Source organism: Hemitrygon akajei, chromosome 15 (genome assembly GCF_048418815.1).
Source record: "Hemitrygon akajei chromosome 15, sHemAka1.3, whole genome shotgun sequence".
Taxonomy (NCBI): Eukaryota; Metazoa; Chordata; class Chondrichthyes; order Myliobatiformes; family Dasyatidae; genus Hemitrygon; species Hemitrygon akajei.
The window spans coordinates 46,096,076-46,123,154 of record NC_133138.1 but is presented as its reverse complement, the minus strand read 5'-3'; the positions used below and the strand labels follow the sequence as shown (position 1 = coordinate 46,123,154).

At 42.5% G+C, this 27,079-nt stretch overlaps 1 protein-coding gene across 1 annotated transcript in view; it reads right to left on the bottom strand.

The window, feature by feature from the left end:
* The window catches only part of LOC140739308 (testican-1-like), a 463,661-nt gene that overhangs the window by 105,423 nt on the left and 331,159 nt on the right, over positions 1–27,079 (bottom strand). Inside the window, exon 5 of the mRNA XM_073067476.1 lies at positions 25,684–25,816. Coding sequence (XP_072923577.1) covers positions 25,684–25,816 — 133 coding nt within the window. The remainder of the gene's footprint in view (positions 1–25,683; positions 25,817–27,079) is intronic.

The window sequence follows — 27,079 nt, the reverse complement described above, 5'->3', positions numbered from 1 at the left end:
AGGACTGGACAGCTAAAGGAATAACAGTTCTTTGCAACATAATGAAAGAAGGAACACTGTTCAGTTTTGAAATGCTTAAAGAGAAACACTTATTAGAAAAACAAGATTTTTATCAGTATTTACAGATGCGACAATATGTTAATAGGACGCTTAAAAATGTAACCAAGGCAAGTACGTGCTTAATAGAGTTATTTAGAAAAGCATATAATTCAGATAATGGTAGTAGAATCATTTCAAGTGTATATAAGGGTTTGTCAAATCTTAAAACATGAATTTTTTAATGCCTCTTAGACCTGATTTTATTCTTACAAATCAATGAATATGTTGTAAAAAAAGATCACTCCCTACTTGTACATAGTTCTTTCCTTTTGCTTGTTTTTTCCCCGCTCTTTTTTATAAGTGTATACCTCAGATAAATACTATGTGGAGATTTGTGATAGATATGATTATATGATATACATGTACAATGTCTGAAATACATCTTATGGAAATGTTTGTTTGATGATAAAGTTCAATAAAAAAAATTACAAAATAGAGAAATAAAATAACTACTGTCAACACTCAGCAGACCAGGAAGCTTTTGCAGATTTGTTATCAGATGTGATAGGTATTGCTGACATATTCTGTTTTTATCTCAGATTTTAAGTATCTGCATTTTTCTTTTGCTTTTAAGTTACTGTGGGAATTTAGTCTTGCTCTGTTTCTAAATGTTCATTTTATCCAAACTGCAATCCAAATCAAAGTCACCAGTTACTGCACATGAAGATTAAAGGGATATGGAGTTCAACAATTTAGAGGTCCTGGGAAAATCAAGTTATGGTAGCACTCTGCAGAACAAGCATTTATTTTAATGCCATGAGGAGTTAGAAAAATCTCTCAAAAAGTAAGAGTATTGATTAGGTCTCTTATGTATTAATTAGGTCTTGTATCAGGGTCAGCTAGCTGCGCTTTGCATATGTCACTCTCTACAGAAATATAACTGCACCAATTGATCACTTGGGAAAAGGTTTAGAAAAGTGCATTTAGATTTGGAAAACTTCAGACAAGCAAGAGTGGAAGGTCTGAGGAATAATTTTTATAAGTAGTTTCAATGAAATAGAGTCACCAAAAAGGTGATATAGAGGCATTGAGAGAGGGAGAGGATATATTCGTGGAAATAAACTGTGACAATTAGCTCTTCTGGAAGACGTCTCATATTTGTATATTATTTTTTGACAACAAACAGTTGCTGATCTAGTTACAGTGGCTGAATAGCCTATTCAGATTCTGTTGTTACTATTATGGACGATATTGACTATACTACTTTGGAACAGGAGCTTCTCTCTCTTTTACCAACACAGTAAATGTGCTACTAGACAAGCTAATGTTCTGGAGTTTTGCTACAGCCGATTAAAGATGCCTGTCATGCTACATCCCATGCACTCCACCCCCCGCCCCAGGCACTCTGACCGGGCTACTATTCAGCTTACCCCTGCATGCAGGTGAAACTTGAAAACAGTGAATCCCACTAATAAAATTGTAAATGTTTGGTCTGATAAAGCCACAGCAATGCTAACAGACTGCTCTGATTCCATTGATTAGAACATCTTTAAAACTAGTATTGAACACATTAATAAATACATTAACACAGTTAGCTCCTGTGTCAGCTTTTGTGAAAATGCTTGCATTCCCACTAAATTACCAGATTCAGCAATAATAACCCCAGGTTCAATGCAGAGCTTAGCCAGCTGCGCCTAGAGAAGGATGAGGCTTCAGGAATGGAGATAAAGGGGAGTTCAAAAAGGGCAAATACAAGCTGGAGAAGACAATTAGAGCTGACAAATTCCAATATTCAGTCAAACAGAAAAAACAGTTTTCTGCAAATGATTGTTCTTCAGCTGGGAAAGGACCAGACTGAAGAATATTACCAACTACTAAAAGAAGGCATTGCCCCCTGTCCCAATGAACCCCCTCCTCCCAAACTGGTGAAATGAGATCTACTGCAGCTTTGACTCACAGTCAAAGCCACCCTCTAGTGCCCACTCAGCCAAACCATCACCAATGCCCTAAGGAAGCTGTCAAGAAAAGGAAGTAAGAAAGCTGTTCAGTAAGCAAAATATAAAGAAGGCTGCTGGCCCTGACTCTGTCTCCCCGACATCCTTAAACACTGTGCTAACCAGCTGCCTAGTGTTTTCTACAGACATTGTCAATCAGTCTCTCAAACTATGCACTGGTCCAGCATGTTTCAACAAATCAGTTATTATTCCAGTCCCCCAAATCAAACATCACTGGACTCAATTAATACAGGCCAGCTGCACTCTCATCAGTCATAATGAAGACTTTGGTCATGCCATTTCTCAAATTCATAAACTCATCTTTTTCTAGGTCAATTGCAGTTTGCCTATAGAACTAGTAGGTCTGAAGATAATGCAGTTAACCTCAGTTTGGACTTCATACAATAGAACTTGGTACATATGTCAGGAATCTCTTTGTCAATTTTAGTTCAGCTTCAATAGCATCATCCCTGAGCTTTTGCAAGAGAAGTTCTCCAAATTTAATGTACCAGGCCCGATCTGCAGATGGATCACAAAATTCCTCTCTGACAGGAGACATCACGTGAGACCGAGCAAGCACCCCTCCACCTCCCAACTCAGTCACTACTGGTACGCCACAGGGGTGTGTTCTCTCCCCTCCCCTATTTTCTCTAGTCACCAATGATTGCATCTGCAGTGATTCATCCATTAAACTGATAAAGTTCACGATGACACCACTGTCATTGGAGTAATTATTGGAGGCAACAGATCTAAGTACTACCAGGAAGTAGACATGCTAGTGTCATGGTACAATCACCTTGGAGATGAATGCCCTCAAAATGGTGGTGATGAATTGACTTCAGGAGAAATGTGTCTCCTCTCCACCAACTCATCATTTACAACTCTATAGTTAGCACTGCTTCAACATTCAAGTTCCTGGGCATTATTATTTCTCAGATTTCATGTGGGAGAACCATTTCTCCTTCATTAACATTCAGGTTCAGGAGAGGACGCTCCTCTGTGTGAAATTCTATCCTCCCCTGAACATATTAGTGCAATTCTACACTGCCATCATAAAGAGCATCCTCAAATCAGCCTGTCTGGTTTGGTGTAGTATCATCTCACGATATACAAAAACTACAGTAAACTCTCAGGTCAGCAAAAAGGGTCATTGGCTTCAACCTACTATCACTGTAGGATTTGTATGTGTCCAGGACAAAGAAGAGGGCAGGAACAATCATTGCGGATACTATCCACCCTACAAAATACCTTTTCCAAAAGCTCCCTCTGGAAAGTGTTATAGAACTATTAAGACAAAAACTTCATACCATCTTAAAGGTTTCTTCCTCTACACAGTTAATCTGATCAATCATTCTAGTTGCCCCCCACCCCCACCGGACACTCTTATCTATTACCTGAGTCACTGGAATGTACTGTAAAGCAATTTTATATAGTGCTATTTACATTATAAATTCATACTGTATTTCTGTATTTCTACATATTTTACTTCAAATCCATACTTTAACTTCCCACTTATTTATTGCACTTTGTAATTGTTGTGTTGTTTTTTGTTGCCATAAGTTCTTTGTACACTTAAGTGTATATGTTAAATCGAGTTGATCCTTGAGAAGCCAGTAAAATATTAGTGATGTGGACCCTATCATTCAATCTGCAAAAGGATCTAAGACTCTGACAGGTATAACCAGCTCACAATGACATTTATCCCATAATGATTTAGCACATTTTTCGTTAAGTGTAAACACGCTCTGAGTTAGCAGTTTTAATCAAGGAATTGATTTACACTAATCTTGCTTAAAATTACCAAATACACAGTTATGTCTCATTCCCACAGATGCATGGACAGAACTAAAATAGTTCTTGTCCAGTTTTCTGTAGACATCACTAAAGCCTTAACAGCACGAGAATTGTTATTAATATCAGCAAAACAATTTGTGATGACATTTCTAATGACAAGAAATTCAATGTGCATTTAATTCTCAAATAAGAACAGACAATCAGAAGCTAAGAGCCATTTGAATCCTACAGATATGCAAGATATTTAGGATGATAAAAGTGGCCAAAAGCCAATTTGATTTGTGACAGCAATAAATCAGTCTCCAAGTACCTATTATGTACTTCATATACACTTAGAAGGCAGCTGCACAGCTTTCAGTTTGACAAATAATCTGAAAACAGATGAACTTTGGATCTTTTAACATTTTCAAATTCAGTGATTTCAAGTGAGTAGATGAATGGTGTTGACAATAATTTTTCATACTTAATTAGCCATCAGTCAGCTGAACTTTGAAAAAATACACATGCTTTCAGAGCAGCAGAAATTTTTCAGAACTGTGAAAATCTATCCACTTTGTAAAACCCAAGTCTGATTCAATTCTGAGGATTTATATTTTGTAAGGGTTTTTAACCCTGTCTGTCCAATAGGAACCCATAGGTGCTAAAGTTGCTTCAGATTCTTTAGTCAGCTGCACCGATTTTAGAGTTTGTGAGCTTCTTTGTATTTTTGCAAGCAACAGAAATTCAGAAGAAGTATGTTGAAGTGTTATTTTTCTTGTAACAACTTTCTTTATGCTTGCTTATGTTTTTATATTATCACCTTTTTGTGCGTAATTGTTCAGGGAATTTCCAGTAATGGTAGTTTAACTAATTCTGTATTTTTCTACAAGTTTTTCTGTAGCCGGTGTTATGCCACTGAACCTGACTGTTTCATACGTTACTTCTTATCAATAAATATCCTTTATCTGTCTAGTCTGAGCTGCTTGTTAGTGTAAGAAGACCACAACTACTTTGTAGTTTTTCTTTCTGTGTTCACTTTCTGTTTTCTCCCTTCTCCATAGAAGAGTAAGTTGGGTACTGTTATAAACTAATAAAACAACAATAATCCCTCATTCTTAACTCTTGAAGAGCCTTCTGGATCAAAACATGACCAGGTCCAACAACTTGGCATAGTTGGCAGGATTATTGCAAAGATTTAAGGATGTGGAAGAATCCCAGATGTAAGTTTCAGTGTGTGTATTCAACAAGACCTCCTTTTCACTTTCCTAATCTTCAGAGAAGCACCTGATTTTTACTCCAACCATTTAAAAGAAGTTTAAGAATGATAGGACTGCTCTACTCTACTTTGCTCTATTTTAGTGAAGTTAAAAGTATACCAGTGTTGGTCAATTGTGCACAGTCTATAAATTAAAGTTTGATAAGGTGTAATGCAATCTTGAAGAACAGGTCAGCTATGTGCTGTTTGTGTGAATTTTGGTGGCAATCTAGTGAAACGGATTTGAATTTCATTTGTAACTTAGTGATATGAGCAACTAAATGCTCTATATGTAGCAGGAATGATTTAAGGAAGATTTAACACCATGAGCAAAACCTACTACAGAAAAAGAAGGAACTGAACCTCCCATAGTTATGTGTGAATAGATGATTGAAGGGTTGTGTTCTTATTTAAACAAAGTAGCCCAACTTGTTAAGTTCAATAAAGAAATCAGAATGAAATATACCCTTAATGTTGAGTCTAATGGAATTTGGCTGCTAGATGATTTACAAAAAGGCATGGGGTAAGATCAAGAGAATGTGAAAGGAAAAAAAACTGGATAGATGCTAGCAGTCTCATCACAGTTAAAAAAGAGAGAACGTGTTCAGCTAGATGATCAGTATGATGAAAAATATAATGTGTTAGCTGAACAAGTGTAAAAGGAAATGGAAAACTGCAGCAAATTATGAATTCAGAATGATAAAGATAGTAAAACCTCTAACGAGAAAATCTGTGTATTAACCGAGCCAGTGAGAAAACAACTGAATAAGTGTAATCAGATTGAAATGCACTCTGAGGAGCTCGATGACAAACTGAAGCAGTATCAAAAAGCACAGCAGGGACCTCAATGGTGCAGCCTTGACACTGGTCCTTCTCTTAGGGATGACACATCCCATATTAATCCAAAGCTGTGCCTCCATCTCAACTTGGAGGAATTGTAGGATGGACATGACATGGATTCTACAAAGACCTTGAGTGATTTAAGTAATGATGACAATGTTGAGATTATAGGTTTGGCAGTCATGTCTTAACTTGTCCCAATAATGACCAAGCAAGTGAAAACACAGAGGAAAGATGATGGATCCTTTGAAACAAGTCTTTGAACCAGTTACACTTTAAGAGATTGATAAATGATCCAAAGAAGTTTCACATCCTAAAAAAGGTTCAAAGATTTGAGATTAATTTCAGTGTATTAAGCTCATATTCAGCCTGCATCCATATGATAGCATCTAAATTTTGGCTGCTATGTTGTTTCCTCGTCAAGTCAAACAGTTGACTCATAGAGTTGACACCTATATGGAAGATTACAAGCAAAATCTACAAAGTGGTTGGAGAGCCATTAAGAGGTGGTTGGAAACACAGATTCCAATACAGACTGAATGGTAAGTGATAGTTCATTGCAAGTGGTAGATTGCAGAGGATTTTGCAAAAGCTGCCAGATCTGCAAAGCCACCCTGAACAGAATGTGGTGGTGTCTCTCAGCTAAATTGCAGCATCTGTTGCAACAATGTATCACGATCATACTACCTGATATAGTCAGTTATTAGAAGTACTCTGATGCTAAAAGATAATGCATAGCTTTCCTTTCCAAAAATAAATAAACCCTACAAACCATCAACTGTTTCCACATATGAAGTTATATAATTGATTAGTATGTTCTGGAGTATTTCTGTACATATTAAATCAATCCATAGTTTTTTTTATTTATGGGATCTCCTCAGCTTCCATCACTGAAGTGACCACTTCTAGTGCATCAGCTACTCCTGTTTTCCTGTAACTCCTGGCCTGTTTCATGTTCAGAAATGGGTGCATCATATAACCTGCGCTGTGGCACTGCTTCAGTTGACCCATAGTTAATATTACCTTCTCTTGAAGCATCCAATTAAGACCATAAGACCGTACAACATAGGAACAAAATTAGGCCAATTGCCCATTGGGTCTACTCCACCAGGGCTGATTTATCTTTCCTCTCAACTCCATTCTCCTGACTTCTTCCTGTAATCTGACACCCTTACTAATCAAGAACTGTTGAACCTTCACTTTAAATTTGCAACTGCATTACAACTTGTTCCACTTCAATACCTGCCTCAGAGAAATAAGCCGATATCATTGCATATCACTGGACAATGATCAACAACCCATAACTGTGAAGTTCATTTTTCCGAGTTATTACCTGCTTCCTGATAAGATAGCTGTGACAGACCAGTCATGGTGGAATTCTGTCAAGTGCAGTGTTCCAGAAAAATAAGCAAGTGCAACAGAAAAACGGCTAATTGTGTAGGTGTCAGAATGGCTGTTGTTAATCCAAAACTGCCACCAATGCTTATTGGATCATGGTCGGAGTTAAACACCAGAAAATCAAAAGCTTCTGAGCTCAAGTAACTCTGAAAATGATATTTAGAATCTTACTCAATCTGAATAGTTTCTTCCACTAGAGATGAGGGTGTAGAACATGTTAGCACTTGCTAGCTGATCGCTCTTTACCTCAGAGCCAGGACTTCCTTTTGAGCAGTAACTTGTGAAGGGGGCAATGTTGTGGCCAAATTCAGCAGGAACTTTGAACAGTTTGGTAAAGTCCTGAGGAAGGATCAAAGTCACTGCCATTCATCCTTTTTCCCATCCAGCAGAACAGCCATCTTCCCTCAAACATGTCTCCTTCTGTTCTTGTTTTCTGAATCCACCGCAAAACTACATACTCTTTCCACCTCAGCTGCACTTCTGACTTCTGAAACCTGTGAGCATCTCCCTCTGGCATTATCAAATGTTACTGTTTGTATCAATGAGGATACCTTCTTGATTACCTGGACATCTTGGCTTTTCAAATTACTGACAAAAGTCTTCATGACCCTACATTAACACGAACACAAGAAAACATGAGCAAGAATAGGCATCTGACTCCTCAAGCTTGCCCTACCATTCAGTATAATCATTGCTAATCTAACCATGCCTCAAGTCCTTTTCTGTGCTAGTGGCATAGAACTCTGTGCACAGCCTCGAACTCCATAATCTTTAAAAAATTCATTTGCACATCTTCAATATCTGGCCTCCACAAACCTCCATGGTAGAGAGTTCCAGAGACACCACTGTTTGCAAGAAAACATGTCAGTTTAAAATTACCACACACCCCACCTTATATTGTAACTAGTGATATCATAAATCTGTTACGTGCATTTATTAATGGGTAACTCTGGGTGTGAGGAGCCCAGACTCAATTGTGCATGGACATGTTAGGTCAAATTTCCTTAAGTATGGAAAGCCCAGCAATTCTACAAATAAATGCAATGTTTATTCACCCCCATGAGTAAAATGCAAACATTCTTTCCTTCTTTCTGCAACAAAGATCCAATCAGCTTTCCTCCACCAACCCTCTCATCTCCCCAGCAGAACTTACTGCTATACTAAACAACTTCTCTATGGACTCAGCTCACTTACAACAAATCAAAGGTGTAGCCATGGGTACTCACTTCAGCCGCAGCTATGTCTGTCTTTTCACTGGCCACGTGGGACAGTCCTTGCTCCAAACCTTATCTGATACCACACCCCAACTCTTTCTCCATTACATCAATTAATGAATTGGTGCTGCTTCCTGCATCTTCACAGAACTCAGCAATTTCATAATCTTTTCCCCCTAACTCTGCTCTCATCTTTACTTGGAAAATTTATTACATCTCTCCTCCTTTTCTGGATCTGTCTATCTCAATCGCAGCAGACAAACTACTCACTGACATTTACAAAAACCCATCGAGTCTTACAGGTACCAATACACATCTGTTGCCATCATGTCTCTCGTAAGAATGCCACCTCTTTCTCTCAGTTTTTCTACCCCCACTGCATCTGTTCTCCAAATGAAGTCTTTCTTTTCAGGATATCTGAAATGTCCTCCTTTCTCAGGAAAAGTGGCTTCCTTTCTATTTCTTGCATTTCCCTCATGTCTTTACTTCTACTCTCATCCCCTCCCTCCAAATAGAACAGTCCTCACCTTTTATCTTACTGGACCCACATCAGCTTAACATCCTTTACTTTACTTTATTGTCACCAAATAATTAATACTAGAGCATACAATCATCACAGCGATATTTGATTCTGCACTTCGTACTCCCTGAAGTACAAATCGAAGTAAATATAATAAAAATTTAAATTATAAATCATAATTAGAAAATAGAAAAGGGAAAGTAAGGTAGTGCAAGTCAGGTCCAGATATTTGGAAGGTATGGCCCAGATCCGGGTCAGGATCCGTCAGTAGCCTTATCACAGTTGGAAAGAAGCTGTTCCCAAATCTGTCCGTACGAATCTTCAAGCTCCTGAACCTTTTCCCGGAGGGAAGAGGGACAAAAAGTGTGTTGGCTGGGTGGGTCGTGTCCTTGATTATCCTGGCAGCACTGCTCCGACAGCGTGTGGTGTAAAGTGAGTCCAAGGATGGAAGATTGGTTTGTGTGATGTGCTGGGCTATGTTCACAATCTTCTGCGCTTCTTCCAGTCTTGGAAAGGACAACTTCCATACCAGGTTGTGATGCACCCTAGAAGAATGCTTTCTACGGTGCATCTACAAAAATTAGTGATGGTTTTAGGGGACAGGCCAAACTCCTTAGTCACTTCTGCCAGCTGCAACAAGATCCTGCCACACCTCTTCCCACCCTTTACCACCTTCTGCAGGGATCACTCCATCCCTGACTCCCTGGTCAACTTACCCCTTCTCACCCACCCCTTGCTGGCCTTGGCAGATAAAAAATACATTTCTACTTCTATTAGGCCTCAGGTATCACTCTTAGTCATTGTCATAGTACTTTACCCTTCCTTGTGTATTTGTCTACCTGGTTCCTGTTCTAGTTTATAATCAGAACCACAAAGCCTCTGTATAGACATGAATAAACATTGAACTGAAAACATATATGGTGTGATGTGTTATTAATGGAATTTTGTGTAAAGGTCAGCTGGCACTACAATGTGACATAAGATTATTAAGGGATTGGACACGCTACAGGTAGGAAACACGTTCCTGATGTTGGGGGAGTCCAGAACCAGAGGCCACAGTTTAAGAATAAGGAGTAGGCCATTTAGAACGGAGTTGAGGAAAAACTTTTTCACCCAGAGAGTTGTGGATCTATGGAATGCTCTGCCTCAGAAGGCAGTGGAGGCCATTTCTCTGGATGCTTTCAAGAAAGAGTTAGATAGAGCTCTTAAAGATAGCGGAGTCAAGGGATATGGGGAGAAGGCAGGAACGGGGTACTGATTGCGGATGATTAGCCGCGATCACATTGAATGGCGGTGCTGGCTCAAAAGGCCGAATGGCCTACTCCTGCACCTATTGTTTATTGTCTAATAAAATCTGAAGCTATTCAGGTGTCCAGGTCATGTGTGTGTGTTATTCTTATTGATGTAGTAACATGTTAATACCTAGGAGAAAAAGTGAAAACAATCTTGTCCATTTAAAAAAAATTGACAGACATGATAAAATTCCTTAATCCTTTATATTTTTAAATTAAAAATAACACTTTACTAAAAGAAATCTAATTGTCATTCTGAGGCCCTCCATTGGTCAGACTTGACCATGGATCCTGTGTCCTAGCTGTGTCAATATGCAAACCAGGGCAGAATGTCATTCTAACTCATCTACTTTTGCCTATTCTCGTGACTTTCCCTGTTAGCGTAGAGTATTTAAACATTATTTGCCCATAAGGAATAGTCAATATTTCTCTCATTTTTTTCTCTATGCTCATACGGAAGGCACGTAACTCCTTTCAACAAATCCACTTTCAAATGGTTCTGAATTCACATCTTATGTTTGTTTGCATTTGCTCTATCTATCCATGATTGATTGCATTGGGAGCCTGAACAGTACAAAAATGTTGTGGTATTTCTTCAAATTATGTAAATTGTTCATGGCTTCAAAATATTGAACAGATAATTAATTTTAATGTTATTTCTTCTATCTTAGTATATATCCTACAAATCTGGAGATTTTGATTATTATCCCTTTTACTCATCTGAAAATAAACTTAATTAAAATTGCAAACGTTACATACCTTAATTCTGGTGTACACATTTACACTCTTGTTTCTGCCTGGTTATAGTTGCAGGTGTACACGTATGCCTGTGCCCTCTCCTCTCCTACCTGGAATGACAGCCACTTTCACACTTTCTGACTACCTGTATATGGCCTTTCACACTGGCCTTGTGCTTATGCAGCAGAGACCCAGGTGACACATCTGCCCAAGGCAGGGCAGCTCCGAGTTGCAACTCTATCCCTTATAGCTATCGTAGCTGGGAGTCACTGATCAGCTAACGGTTAAAAGTATGAATCAAAATGTTTTTTAAAGTACCTCTGACATTCACACGTTACGATGGAAACAAAAATGTTAAATATGATTAAGTTAAATAAAATAGGTAATACAAAACATTAAACTAAAGCAAAATTTACTTCTTTTTTAAAATAAAGATTCTCAGCTTCTCCTTTGCATCCTAATCTACAGTCTGTTTGGCTTCTGTCGAGGTGCATCAGCCACTCAAAATAAGTGGCAGGTTCAACCTTGCAAATCTGTCAGAATTCCTGGACTTCAGTGGTCAGAAATCTCACCCACTGAAGCAGCTGAGGCCAGCAGATTTGAGCTGCCTGCACAATCCAGCATCAGAGGCTCGAGTTCTTCCTTCAAGCCTCTTTGGAAAGGATATCTTGCAGACAAATGAAGACATATCTGTGCTGCAGCAATGGACCTGAGCTTCAAGTGAGGGACTGTACTAATATTTTTCTGACCTCTCCATCTAAGCTCTCTCAGGGTATGATTGCAAACTCAATGCCAAGCTTTTCTTATGCCATTTATGGGAACGTGAGTCGAAGAATACTTACATAGAAACATAGAAAACCTACAGCACAATACAGGCCTTTCGGCCCATGATGCTGGGCCAAACATGTACTTATTTTAGAAATTAATTAGGGTTACCCATAGCCCTCTATTTTTCTAAGCTCCATGTACCTATCAAGGTGTCTCTTAAAAGACCCTATCGTATCCACCTCCACTGCCGTCACTGGCAGCCCAATCCATGCACTCACCACCCTCTGCATATAAAATTTGCCCCTGCCATCTCCTCTGTACCTACTTCCAAGTACCTTTGAACTGTGCCTTCTCGTATTAGCCACTTCAGCCCTGGGATAAAGCCTCTGACTATCCACACGATCAATGCCTCTCATCATCTTTTACACCTCTATCAGGTCACCTCTTATCCTCCGTCTCTCCAAGGAGAAAAGACCAAGTTCACTCAACTTATTCTCATAAGGCATGCTCACCAATCCAGGCAATGTCCTTGTAAATCTCCTCTGCACCCTTTCTATAGTTTCCACATCATTCCTGTAGTGAGGTGACCAGAACTGAGCACAGTACTCCAAGTGAGGTCTGACTAGATTCCTATAAAGCTGTAATTTTACCTCTTGGCTCTTGAACTCAATCCTATGGTTGATGAAGGCCTATGCACTGTATGCCTTCTTAACCACAGAGTCAACCTGTGCAGCAACTTTGAGTGTCCTATGGACTCGGACCCCATGATCCCTCTGATCCACAATGCCTAAAGTCTTACCATTAATACTAATATTCTGCCATCATATTTCACGTACCTAAATGAACCACCTCACACTTATCTGGGTTGAACTCCATCTGCCACTTCTCAGTACAATTTTGCCTCCTATCAATATCCCGCTGTAAACTTTACAGCCCTCCGCACTACCCACAACACACCCAGCCTTTGTGTCATCAGCAAATTTACTAACCCATCCCTCCACTTCCTCATCCAGGTCATTTATAAAAATCATGAAAAGAAGTGGTCCCAGAACAGATACCTGAGGCACACCACTGGTCACCAACCTCCATGCAGAATATGACCCATCTACAACCACTCTGCTTTCTGTGGGCAAGCCAATTCTGGATCCAGAAAGCAAGGTCCCCTTGGATCCCATACTTCCTTACTTTCTCCTGTATGGGGTACATTATCAAGTGCCTTGCTGAAATCCATATACACTACATCTACTGCTCTACGTTCATCAATGTGTTTAGTCACATCCTCAAAAAATTCAGTCAAGCTTGTAAGGCACAACCTGCCCTTGACAAAACCATGCTGACTATTCCTAATCATATTATGCCTCTCCATCAATTTACCAACTATTGAAGTAAGACTCACTGGTCTATAATTTCCTGGGCTATCTCTACTCCCTTTCATGAATAAGTGAACAACATCTGCAACCCTCCAATCCTCTGGAACCTCTCCCGTCCCCACTGCAAAGATCATTGCTAGAGGCTCAGTAATTTCCTCCCTTGCCTCCCACTGTAGCCTGTGGTATATCTCGTCCAGTCCCAGTGACTTATCCAACTTGATGCTTTCCAAAAGCTCCAGCACATCCTCTTTCTTAATGTCTATATGCTCAAACTTATCAGTCCACTGTAAGTCATCCCTATAATCGCCAAGATCCAAGGTCCAACTTAAACTGAAGTTACATGGGTTCATTATATTGTGTCTTTAATATTTCAGTAATATATGAGTAATATTACAGATATATTGTTTGATTAAGCATTCTTGTTCTCCTAAATAATTCATTACAGGTTATATGTATAAATACATGAACTTCACATGTCATCGTGCTACCACGAGTTAAGTGTGCACGCCTTGTTTAAAGTAAAGAACAAACAAGACTTGCATCTCTTGGCTCTCTTGTTTTCCTTTGAAATAGTTTAATGCTTTGAAGTTACAAAACACAACAGCAGTGATAAGGTATTTTCAAAACAAACAGGACTACCGACTCGTTGAAGCACAGCAAAGAAACATTGAGTTAAAAAAGCAGCATAGCACATGTTCTTCAGAAGGGAAGACATAATTGAGTTTTAAAAAAGACAGAAAACAGATGAATTCACAGGTTCATAAACTGAGTACTGGGTGAAAATAATCAGAAATCGCTGGCCACATTGGAAAGATAGTTGCACTTGATTGCTCAAGGGTTAACTGACCAGCAGAAATGAGCTTTGCTGATATTGTGAAAGTAATGATGGAACATTTGGAACCAAAGCCATTGTAGATTGCAGAACACTTTAGCTTTGATAAGTGGCATCAAAAGAGAGTCCATTTTGCTGTACATGGCTGAATTGAAGAGGTTGAGCATTGTCAGTTTGGTAATGGTCTTAATGATGCAGTGCGAGATAATTTAGTTTGTGAAATCTTACAGGAAAGCATTCAAAAATGTCTCCTAACTGAAGCATAGCTTACACTTAAAAGAGTGGTTGAAATCTATGGAAACCACAGACAGATGTAACTAAGCTGCAGTCAGGAATGTAAGTGCGCATGAACAAAACTGCAATGTCTATAAGAACACTGGCCTGGCCGAACAAATCGTTACTGTTGAGGCACAGGCTCACAAACACCAGGCCAATGCAGCTTTAAAGGCAAAACTTACAGAAAATGCAACAAAGTAAGACACATACAAAGGGTATGTCAGACAGACAAAAATAAATGGTCTGCACAGGGAAGAGAAAAAGATAAAAGGTCAAGTTGCAGTTTCAAAAACAGCACTAATCTGCATGCTGTTGATGAAAATCTGATGATGATGATGATGAGAGTGACACAGGACTGCGCAGCCTTAGATTCATGACGTGAAAACTAACAACAGACAAGCAATATGGCTTACACCAGAAGTGAATGGCAAATTAATTAAAATGGAATTAGACACTGCACAAAATATGTTTGAGTGGTATTTTAATGATACTAAACTGAAGGCTGCAGATATCCAACTAAGAAATTAAACTAGAGAAAAGATAACTTCTGTGGAAATGACATTTGTAACAGTGAAATACAACAACCAACAAGCCACATTGGGCTTGTATGTGGTAAAAATAGGAGGAGCAGCATTGCTAGGACAGGAGTGGCTGAGACAACTACAACTTGACTGGAGATCCGTCCACCATTTGTATGCCACATCTCCTGCAATAAAGTCAACTGAAAGGGAATTAAGAAAGGTACTGGATCATGCCACAACTGTCTCCATTCTGTACAGCAGTGTTGGTGCCTCTGGTTGGAAAACATATTTGACCAAGGAAGCACCCTGCTGCTCAGAGGAAGCAAGATAGTAACAAAAGCAGCGGTCCGACTACAACACATTTTGTAGGCAGCATAACTGAGAAAGCTTCTGATATGTTAATCAGGCAGTCACTTGTGAAACATGGCTTGATTTTAAGCTGGAAGAGAGTTCAAGGAGCTTCAGGAACGTTGCAAGCATTCAGCTTTTGTAATCATAAAGAATCAGAATCTACTCTGTGTGCATTAAGGTTATTGCATGAACTTCAAGTGGGAGACAGAAAGCTGCTTGTAAAAATAAATGCAAAGATCAAAGCCCAGCTGGATGAACGGAAGGCCAAAAAGAAAGAAGTCAATGGAGAAACAAAAACAGAGGATTTATCAGATGCTGTTGTGGATGAGGAAACCAAGGGGAGAGATTGGGAGCAATAGAAGGATAAATAAGAGAATACTCCAGTGAACTAAATAGACCTTCCCAAGATCAAGATGAACATCCTGGAAAGGAAAAGGAAAAGGAGGAGGAGGCTGACATAAATGCTATGGAAATGGAAGATTAAACGAGATCCAATTTCTCAAGAAATTAGAAAATTCAGAGATACTCATAAGAAACTAGAAGAAAAAGGAAGGCGAGAAAAATAAAATAGGAATTTGAAAAGGAGAGAAGCAAGGATCAAAGAATCAAAAAGGATCATCTTTAGGCTTGAATGGGACAACTTAAATTTAAACACACTGTGAATGTCTGTATAGTAGTTGCATTATATAGTATAATGTGTATCTATTGAGAACCATTCTCTATTGAGTTGGAGTTTATAGCTAAGCAGAGAGCTGTGCTGTATTTAATATTCCAGTAATATTTGAGTACTGTAGTCTTGTAGGTATATTGTTTGATTAAGCAGTCTTGCTCCTTTAAATAATTCATTATGGGTTATATGTATGTTACATGAATTGTATATATCATCACGCTGTCACATGATAAGATTGCTTAAAATAAAGAACAAACTAAGATTCATATTTCTTGCCTCTCTTGTTTTCCTTTAAATTAATTTAATGTTTTGAAGTTACAAAGCACAATACCTTACATTAAGATTCTTTTCTACATAAACAGTAGCAGAGATGCTTTCTGTTAACTATGTTTAATGAGGCTCCTTTTAACATTCAGGGGTCAACTTGATTCCAGATAAATGGACACTAATTATCTTGGCTGCCAGGGTGAGTTCAAGTGCAAACAAGAAGAACAGCACCTTGTAGTTCAAGTTCAAGTTTATTGTCATCTGACTGTACTTACATACAAACAGTTGTATAGTCTCCCTGCTGGTACTTATCCTTGCAAGTGGAACAAATGCTACACATGTACCTACACCACCTCCTCACTACCATTCAAGGCCCCAAACAGTCTTTCCAGGTGAGGCGACGTTTCATCTGTGAGTCTGTTGGGGTCATTTACTGTATCCGTACATTGGTGAGACCCAACGTAGGTTGGGAGACAGTTTCACCGAGCACTGACGTTCCGTCCGCCAGAAAAAGTGGGATCTCCCAGTGGCCATCCATTTCAATCCTACTTCCCATTCCCTTTCCAACATGTCAATCTACTCCTCTACTGCCAGGATGAAACAGAACTTGGTTCTTTCCACAGATGTTGCTTGATTACTGGAGTTTTTCTATCTGATCAAGTGAATAGGGGTTCCTTGCAAGCTCAGCTTGTGTCCAGTGGAATCCCAGTGGATGTTTAGAAATACGTATTTGTCAATGACTTCTGAAATGTAGGGGACATGAATAAGTAGTTGGTTGATGATACTAAAACTGGCGGCGTGGGTGCAGCAAGATAACAATGGAATGGTCAGATTTGTGCAAAAGTAACAAACTGAATTACTTTCAGAGGACAAACAAAAGCATACATAGTAATGTTCTCAAAGGTGAACAGGAGCAATGGGAGGTTAGTGTGCACACCCACACTTCCCTGAAAGTAGCATGATGGTTAAGATATTTAAGAAAGCATTCAGGACACCTATTTTTATTGGCTGAGATGCAAAATGCAAGCAGGAAGGAGATGCTGGGATTGCATAAAATGCTAATTGGACCGGAGCTGGAGTAACAGTATATAGTCCTGAACACCACAGCACAGGAAAGATTGTGACAGCACTAGAGAGTATGCAGAGAAGATTTACAAGTTTGTTGCTCAGGAGTAAGGGAGTATTGATATGGGGATACACAAACTAACATAGAACAATACAGCACAGTACAGGCCCTTCGGCCCACAATGTTGTGCCGACCCTTAAACCCAACCTCCCACATAACCCCCCACCTTAAATTCCTCCATATACCTGTCCAGTAGTCTCTTAAATTTCACTAGTGTATCTGCCTCCACCACTGACTCAGGCAGTGCATTCCACGCACCAACCACTCTCTGAGTAAAACACCTTCCTCTAATAACTCCCTTGAACTTTCCACCCATTCCCTTAAAACCACGTCCTCTTGTATTGAGCAATGGTGCCCTGGGGAAGAGGTGCTGGCTGTCCATTCTATCTATTATATCTTGTAAACCTCTATCATGTCTCCTCTCATCCTCCTTCTCTCCAGAGAGTAAAGCCCTAGCTCCCTTAATCTCTGATCATAATGATACTCTCTAAACCAGGCAGCATCCTGGTAAATCTCCTCTGTACCCTTTCCAATGCTTCCACATCCTTCCTATAGTGAGTACTCCAAGTGTGGCCTAACCAGAGTTTTATAGAGCTGCATCATTACCCCGCGACTCTTAAACTCTATCCCTCGACTTACGAAAGCTAACACTCCATAAGCTTTCTTAACTACCCTATCTACCTGTGAGGCAACTTTCAGGGATCTGTGGACATGTACACCCAGATTCCTCTGCTCCTCCACACTTCCAAGTATCCTGCCATTTACTTTGTACTCTGTCTTGGAGTTTATCCTTCCAAAGTGTACCACCTCACACTTCTCTGGGTTGAACTCCTTCTGCCACTTCTCAGCCCACTTATGCATCCTATCAATGTCTCTCTGCAATCTTCAACAATCCTCTACACTATCTACAACACCACCAACCTTTGTGTCATCTGCAAACTTGCCAACCCACCCTTCTACCCTCACATCCAGGTCGTTAATAAAAATCACGAAAAGCAGAGGTCCCAGAACCAATCCTCGTGGGACACCACTAGTCACAACCCTCCAATCCGAATGTACTCCCTCCACCATGACCCTCTGCTTTCTGCAGGCAAGCCAATTCTGAATCCACCTGGCCAAACTTCCCTGGATCCCGTGCCTTCTGACTTCCTGAATAAGCCTACTGTGTGGTACCTTGTCAAATGCCTTACTAAAATCCATGTAGATCACATCTACTGCCCTACCCTCATCTATATGCCTGGTCACCTCCTCAAAGAACTCTATCAGGCTTGTTAGACACGATCTGCCCTTCACAAAGCCATGCTGACTGTCCCTGATCAGACCATGATTCTCTAAATGCCCACAGATTCTTTCTTTAAGAATCTTTTCCAATAGCTTTCCCACCACAGATGTAAGGCTCACTGGTCTATAATTACCTGGACTATCCCTACTACCTTTTTTGAACAAGGGGACAATACTCACCTCCCTCCAATCCTCTGGTACCATTCCCGTGGACAACGAGGACATAAAGATCCTGGCCAGAGGTTCAGCAACCTCTTCCCTTGCCTCGTGGAGCAGCCTGGGGAATATTCCGTCAGGCCCTGGGGACTTATCCGTCCTAATGTATTTTAACAACTCCAACACCTCTTCTCCCTTAACATCAACCTCACTCATATTGTCCTCACCGTCATCAAGTTCCCTCTCATTGGTGAATACCGAAGAGAAGTATTCATTGAGAACCTCGCTCACTTCCACAGCCTCCAGGCACATCTTCCCACTTTTATCTCTAATTGGTCCTACCTTCACTCCTGTCAACCTTTTGTTCTTCACATAACTGAAGAATGCCTTGGGGTTTTCCTTTACCCTACCCGCCAAGGCCTTCTCATGCCCCCTTCTTGTTCTCCTCAGCCCCTTGTTAAGCTCCTTTCTTGCTACCCTCTATTCCTCAATAGACCCATCTGATCCTTGCTTCCTAAACCTCACATATGCTGCCTTCTTCCACCTGACTAGATTCTCCACCTCACTTGTCACCCATGGTTCCTTCATCCTACCATTCTTTATCTTCCTCACCTGGACAAATTTATCCCTAACATCCTGCAAGAGATCCCTAAACATTGACCACATGTCCATAGTACATTTCCCTGCAAAAACATCATCCCAATTCATAGCTGCAATTTCTAGCCTTATAGCCTCATAATTTGCCCTTCCCCAATTAAAAATTTTCCTGTTCTCTCTGATTCTATCCTTTTCCATGATAATGTTAAAGGTCAGGGAGCGGTGATCACTGTCCCCCAGATGCTCATCCACTGACAGATCTGTGACCTGACCCGGTTTGTTGCCTAGTACTAGATCTAGAGTGGCACTCCCCCTAGTCGGTCTGTCAACATACTGTGACAGGAATCCATCCTGGACACACTTAACAAACTCTATCCCATCTAAACCCTCGGAACTAATCAGGTGCCAATCAATATTAGGGAAGTTAAAGTCACCCATGATAACAACCCTGTTATTTTTGTACCTTTCCAAAATCTGCCTCCCAATCTGCTCCTTGGTATCTCTGCTGCTACCAGGGGGCCTATAGAATACCCCCAGTAGAGTAACTGCTCCCTTCCTGTTCCTGACTTCCACCCATAGTGACTCAAGAGGATCCTGCTACATTACCCACCCTTTCTGCAGCTGTAATAGTATCCCTGACCAGTAATGCCACCCCTCCTCCCCTTTCTCCCCCCTCTCTATCCCTATTAAAGCACTGAAATCCAGGAATATTGAGAATCCATTCCTGCCCTGGTGCCAGCCAAGTCTCCGTAATGGCCACTACATCATAATTCCATGTATGTATCCAAGCTCTCAGTTCATCACCTTTGTTCCTGATGAGTCTTGCATTGAAGTACACTAGAGTGATGTAAAGTAAAGTACACTACAAACTAGAGTGATGCTTTTCTTCCCCTTTGGAACCTGAACTTAGAGGAAAGATTTAATGAGGCGTATACAGTTATGGGAGATTTAGATAGGCTGTACAGGAAAGAAATTGGTAACAAGGGAATAAAGATTGAAGTTAATTATTAGAAGGATAGAAATCAGTTTAGAAAAATAAATTCACATGAAGAGAAGTGGGTGAGTAGTACTCTTCCTGAAATGGCAGTGATGACATAAATTCCTAATTGTGGCGACCCACTTCCCAGCGCACTCGAACCGGCTCACAAAGTGGTGCGCGCCGGCATTGAGGCCGGTCCCAAAGAGGGCGCCAAGCCTGCTTCACCAGCAAGGGGAAAAGCCCGCACGCGGGATGGGACTGTGAATACTACAGCGGACGGCAAATATACAGAATTCAAAGCCTTGCTCATAAGGACTTACGGACTCTCACGGCGCGAGCGGGCTGCCCGCTTACTGCACCTGGATGGTTTGGGGGGACAGGCCACCGTCGGCTTTGATGAGTGAGATGCTGTCCCTGGCCGGAGGACACAAGTCCTGCCTCATGTTTGAGCAGGCATTCCTGGAGCAGCTGCCCGAGGACATACGCCTGCTGCTGTCCGACGCGGATTTCAGCGACCCCCGGAAGGTGGCAGCCCGGGCGGACTTGCTGTGGAAAGCCAAGAAGGAGAGTGGGGCGTCCGTCGCACAGATCACCAGGCCACGCTCCCACAAGCCCGCCGCTCTAGCCCACCCTGCAAGTTCCCGGGAAACGCCAGGGCCAGCCGCCGCTGATGGCTACGGCAGCTGGCCATCGGGATAGCCTCCTGTATGTCTGGGACAAGCAGTCGGGACGCCGCTTTTTGGTCGACACCGGAGCCAAGATCAGCGTCTTACCTCAGACGAGTTACTACACCCGCAACAGAGAACCGGGTCCCACCCTGAGGGTCACGAACGGCAGCACAGTAAGGACCTACGGCACCCGTACAGTGCGGCTACAGTTCGGCTCCAGCCGGTTCACGTGGGACTTCACACTGGCCGCCGTAGCCAACTGCTCCTGGGAGCAGATTTTTTGCGAGCTCACAGCCTACTGGTCGACCTGCCAAGGAAGAGACTGGTCCACACCGAGACCTTTCAAACGTTCTCCCTGGGTGAAGCCCAGTTGCTGGCCCCACACCTAGACTCCATCACCCTGTCCGACAACGACTTCACCAGAGTCCTGGCGGATTTCCCATCAGTTCTGGCACCGCAGTTCACGGCAGCCATGCCCAGACACGGCATACAGCACATCCCGACACAAGGACGCCCATGCTCGAAGGCTTCCCCCGGACAAGTTCCGACTGGCGAAGGAGGAGTTCAAGAGGATGGAGGAATTGGGGATCATACGGCGGTCCGACAGCCCATGGGCCTCCCCCCTGCACATGGTGCCCAAAGCAACAGGGGGCTGGAGACCGTGCGGCGACTACCGCAGGCTGAACGAGGCTACCACACCGGACCGCTACCCTGTGCCGCACATTCAGGACTTTGCAGCAAACCTGCACGGTGCATGGATCTTCTCCAAGGTAGACCTCGTCCAGGGATACCATCAAATCCCGATGCATCCGGACGACGTCCCCAAAACGGGACTCATCACCCCTTTCGGCCTTTACGAGTTCCTCCGCATGCCGTTCGGCCTAAAGAATGCCACACAGACATTTCAGCGGTTAATGGACGCGGTGGGAAGCGACCTGGACTTCGCTTTAATCTATTTGGACAACATCCTCATAGCCAGCATCAGTCGTCAGGAGTATGTGTCCCACCTCCATCAACTCTACACCCGACTGAGTGAATACGGCCTGACAATCAACCCGGCCAAATGCCAGTTCGGGCTCGACACCATCGACTTTCTGGGCCACAGGATTACTAAAGACGGGGCAACCCCTCTGCCCGCTAAGGTAGACACAGTCCGCCATTTCCCCCGACCCAACACAATCAAAGGCCTTCAGGAATTCGTGGGTATGGTGAATTTCTACCAACGCTTCCTCCCTTCAACTGCCCGAATCATGTGCCCCCTGTTCGCCCTGATGTCGGGTAAGGGCAAGGACATTACCTGGGACAAGGAGTCCGCCGTCACTTTCATTAAAACCAAAGAAGCCTTGGCAAACGCCACGATGCTAGTGCACCCCAGAACGGACATCCCTACCACCCTCACAGTGGACGCATCCAACACAGCAGTCGGTGGGGTGCTGGAACAACTCATCGCGGGTCGCTGGCAACCCCTGGCATTTTTCAGCAAACACCTACGACCACCCGAGCTCAAATACAGTGCTTTCGACCAGGAACTGTTGGCGCTGTACCTGGCAATCCGTCATTTCAGGTACTTCTTAGAAGGTAGGCCCTTCACCGTGTTCACAGACCACAAACCACTTACCTTTGCGTTCACAAAATCATCCGACCCCTGGTCGTCCCGCCAGCAGCGACATCTGTCCTACATCTCCGAATACACGACGGGACGGATGTCTCGGGAAAGGACAATGTCGTGGCGGATGCCCTCTCCCGCCCTAACATCCAAGCCCTGTCCCAGGGGGTAGACTATGAAGCGCTGGCGGAGGCACAGCAGGCAGACGAGGAGATCCCTAGTTACAGAACCGCAGTCTCCAGTTTGCAGCTCCAGGACTTCCCCGTAGGCCCAGGTGAGAGGACCCTACTCTGTGACGTCACCACTGGCCAACCCCACCCCGTCGTTCCGGCAGCCTGGTGGCGGCGCGTTTTCAACTCCATTCACAACTTAGCGCACCCCTCCATCAGGACAACCGTCCGGATGGTCTCCAGCAGGTTCGTTTGGCACGGACTCCGCAAGCAGGTCAGTGAATGGGTCAGAACATGCATGCACTGCCAAACTGCCAAGGTGCAGTGGCACACCAAAGCTCTGCTGAAGCAGTTCCACCCCACCCACCGGCGTTTCGACCACATTCATGTGGATATCGTGGGCCCCCCTGCCAGTGTCGCGAGGAGCGCGGCACCTCCTGACTATCGTGGACCGGTTCACAAGATGGCCAGAGGCGGTCCCGCTCACCGACACCACCTCCGAATCCTGCGCCTGGGCACTGCTCGCCACCTGGGTATCTCGCTTTGGTGTACCGGCCCACATTACCTCCGACAGAGGCGCCCAGTTCACCTCCAGCCTGTGGTCAGCTATGGCCAGCCTTTTGGGGACACAGCTGCACCACACAACTGCCTACCACCCACAGTCGAACGGACTAGTGGAGCGTTTCCACCGTCACCTGAAGTCGGCTCTCATGGCCCACCTCAAAGGGCCTAACTGGGTGGACGAGCTTCCCTGGGTCCTGCTCGGCATCCTCACGGCGCTCAGAGGATCTGCACACCTCGTCGGCCGAATTGGTGTACAGCGCACCCCTGGTCATCCCAGGGGAGTTCATACCAGCCCCAAGGGGGCAAGAGGAAGAACCCGCAGCAGTCCTGGGTAGACTACGCGAGAGGCTCGGTAACCTGGCCCCCATACCCACTTCGCAGCATGGGCAGAACCCGACCTGCGCACCCAAAGACCTGCAAAACTGTAAGTTCGTTTTTGTACGGCGGGGTGGACACCGGACACCGCTACAACGGCCCTACGAGGGGCCGTTTATGGTGATCAGGAACAATGGGTCCACATTCGTGCTGGACATTGGGGAGAAAGACTGACTCAAACCGGCCCATGTGGACTTGGCACAGCCAGTCGAGATTCAGGCACCGCGGCGCAGAGCCAGACCTCCCACACAGAGTCCGACCCAGACTGTGAACATTGGGGGGTGTATCGCCGGTTCTGGGGGGTGGGGGTTATGTGGCAACCCACTTCCCAGCGCACTCGAACCAGCTCACAAAGCGGCGCGCGCCGGCATTTAGGCAGGTCCCAAAGAGGGCGCCAAGTCTGCTTCACCAGCAAAGGGAAAACCCCGCGCGCGGGACGGGACTGTGAATACGGGCCCCCTACAGCATTCCCGCCCGGGGAGGGCGGGATCAGGAAGGCTTTAAAGCGAGGCCGCGAAGTTTGAATAAACCTCTTTTGTAACTGCAGCTCACCAACTCCGTATCGTTATTGCAGCACTGCGTGTAGCACAACGTTACATAATCACATTTCAAAGATACCTGGATATGCTCTTAAATAGCTTCAACCTATAAGGCCATGGGCTGAGAGTTGGGTACTGGGAGTACAATAGCTCAGTTTTTGACTTGGTATTGGTATTAGTAGCTGAGTGCTCCTCGTATACAGGACGTTTCAGTGATTCTCTCTTGCACACATAAGATGAGGAAGAGAAAATGTTTTGAAGTTTCTTTGAGGCTAAAAATCCTTATATGCAAACAATTATTCAAACAAATTAAAACAACACAAAACTTCAATATCTTGAAGAAAACTGGAGAAATATATTCTTACTCATAGGAAAAGAATCACACCAATTCTAATGGTAAAATGTACATATTGTTATGTAGATGTTAATATATGGAGCACATAAGACTCAACTAAATTACAGAATATAGGTAAAATCTTTAGGGAAAAAAGCCTGGCAAGAAAACAAATGATGGATATTGGAAATAATGAAGCAATAATGCATGGCTATAAACAGTTACACTTTATATTCTATTAAATACTGAATGTAGCTAATATCATAAAAACATGCAGAACACGAATAGCTTGCCAAAATGTCACTGCAGTAAGACCAAACAATCACTTCAGGAAATAACAAGTGCTCTTGGTGCAGGTTGTATAAATGTACAGAAAATAACAGAAAACCAGGTAGCGATCTTCATGTATAAATTGTTCTATGTATCCTATGCAAAGATTCTGAAGGTTGCTATGTATAATTTCAAAATAATTAACATACAATAAAATGCAACAGACTCCAGACCAAATCAAATGTAAATATATCGTAAGATCTAATAAATTTTACAAACTGAAGTTCCAAAGGGCTGCCTTGTGTTGAGGGAAGTCATTATAAAAGCAGAATAAAATACTTTTCCCTGTGTAAATGTAAAAAAACAAAAATCCATTTGCATTCTTTCTTTGAGGCCAATTTTCTCTAACATCACTCCTCACTATCTAGAAAGTTGGATCGATCTAATTAAAGTTGAACATTACAGATGCAGAAGAATTCCTTAGCAAGACAGGAAGAACATTTATGAAAAAAAATTACATCGATGAATTAAATAATTCTAGATTGGCTTTCTTAACGTATTTTGATAGTCGTTCAAACAGGCTGTTGTTATATGAATGATTGACGGTGACAGTGTGATATAGAACTTATCACGCTCTTGTTGTCCATTTTAAATTTGTATTTTGTGCGTACTTCATTTTTCCTCCTTAAATGCATATCAGAATTTATAAAAAATTATTTTGTTTGGAAACAGAGCTAATTAGAAATCTTTGCTTAAACAACGACCGCAAGTCAGAACACCCTCCCACCCCCCACCCAGATTGTTTTTAATACATTGCACATAAATTAGAAACAGAAAGAACAAAATAATTGTATTTATTTTCACAGCAGCATGACCAGTGCAATATTGAAATGCTTTTACCTTAGAGGAGTAAGTGTGTCCATCGGAACCACAGACAGAACTGAGGTGTACCCCAGTGCAGGGCCTGCATTTGACCAGATTGGTTGCTCCGACCCACTGTTTATGAGGAAGGCTGTCCTTTTTCTGCCTGACACTGGAAAGCATAATAAAAATGGATATACTAAATGACAAAGCCAATGCAAACCTTTGTTTCATTATTTTAAAAGCATGAGATTTCAGTCCAGATTCAAAATGAAGAGCTAAATTTCAGCACACACAGCACCAGATTCACACAAGAGCAGAGTAGTTGGATGTTTTGTGATTTGCAGTGAACTGCACTCTCCTCTTCATCAGCCATGGTGGCTAAATTAGATATTGCCGTAAAAGGGGTGCAGGGATGCAATACATAACCAAATCTTTTCTTTTCAATCCCATGCTGACAGCACAAGGGCTTCATGCTGTCTGCTCATTAATGTGATTGCAGCACAAGATAGCACTAATTTTACTGTTGACGTTAGCAATGCCTTGGCAGGGCTGGGGGTAGGGGAGTCACTGCCACAAAAACAGACCCTTCGACCTATGATACCCAAGTCACCCAGGGGAAATAAGCCCACTCTATCCAATCACTCGCCGCAACTGTCGTAATATCCTGGTGAATCTCCTCTGCACTTTCTCCAGTGCAATCCCATCCTTCTATAGTGTGGCAACCAAAACCACACACAAAATTCCAGGTGCAACCTGTTATAAGAATTAGTCTCCAGACCAGAGGTTCCCAACATTTTTTATGTCATGGACCCCTACCATTAACCGAGAAATCCATGGATCCCAGGTTGGGAACACCAGCTCTGGACTATAACATCATACTTTTTTCATTAAATTAATTTATAACAGCTTTAGCTGTTGAAATTAACTTCCAAAACATCCTTCCGTCAAATGTTTAGACTTTTGATTACAGGAATGATCCTACGGGATTGAAGAAATGCTCACATAGTATCATTGTTCAAAAACCGAGGAAGAGGTAATCCAAGTAATTACAGGCTAACTTGACTTCAGTGGTGTACAGATTATTGGAATGAATTCCAAAGGATAGTATAAATAATCAGAAATAAGTAAAACTATATTAATAAGAGATAGGTAGCATAGCTTTGTAAACTAAAAGTCAACAGGGGTTACAAAAAGAATCATTGAGGCTCATGTAGCATGTGAGGATTTTACTGAAACTTTTGACAAGGCCTCAAATAGCAGCCTCTTCCATTTGCCCCCAAGTGGTGCTGCCACAAAGAAGCACTGGTGACCTACCCAGGGACGTAGAGATTGACGCCTGCTCAGGAAAATAGTCTGGGTGAGGTGGAGAAAAACCGCTGCAGCAGATAATAGTGGACGAAGGCTATTAGAAGAATGGACGAGCAAAACTTGG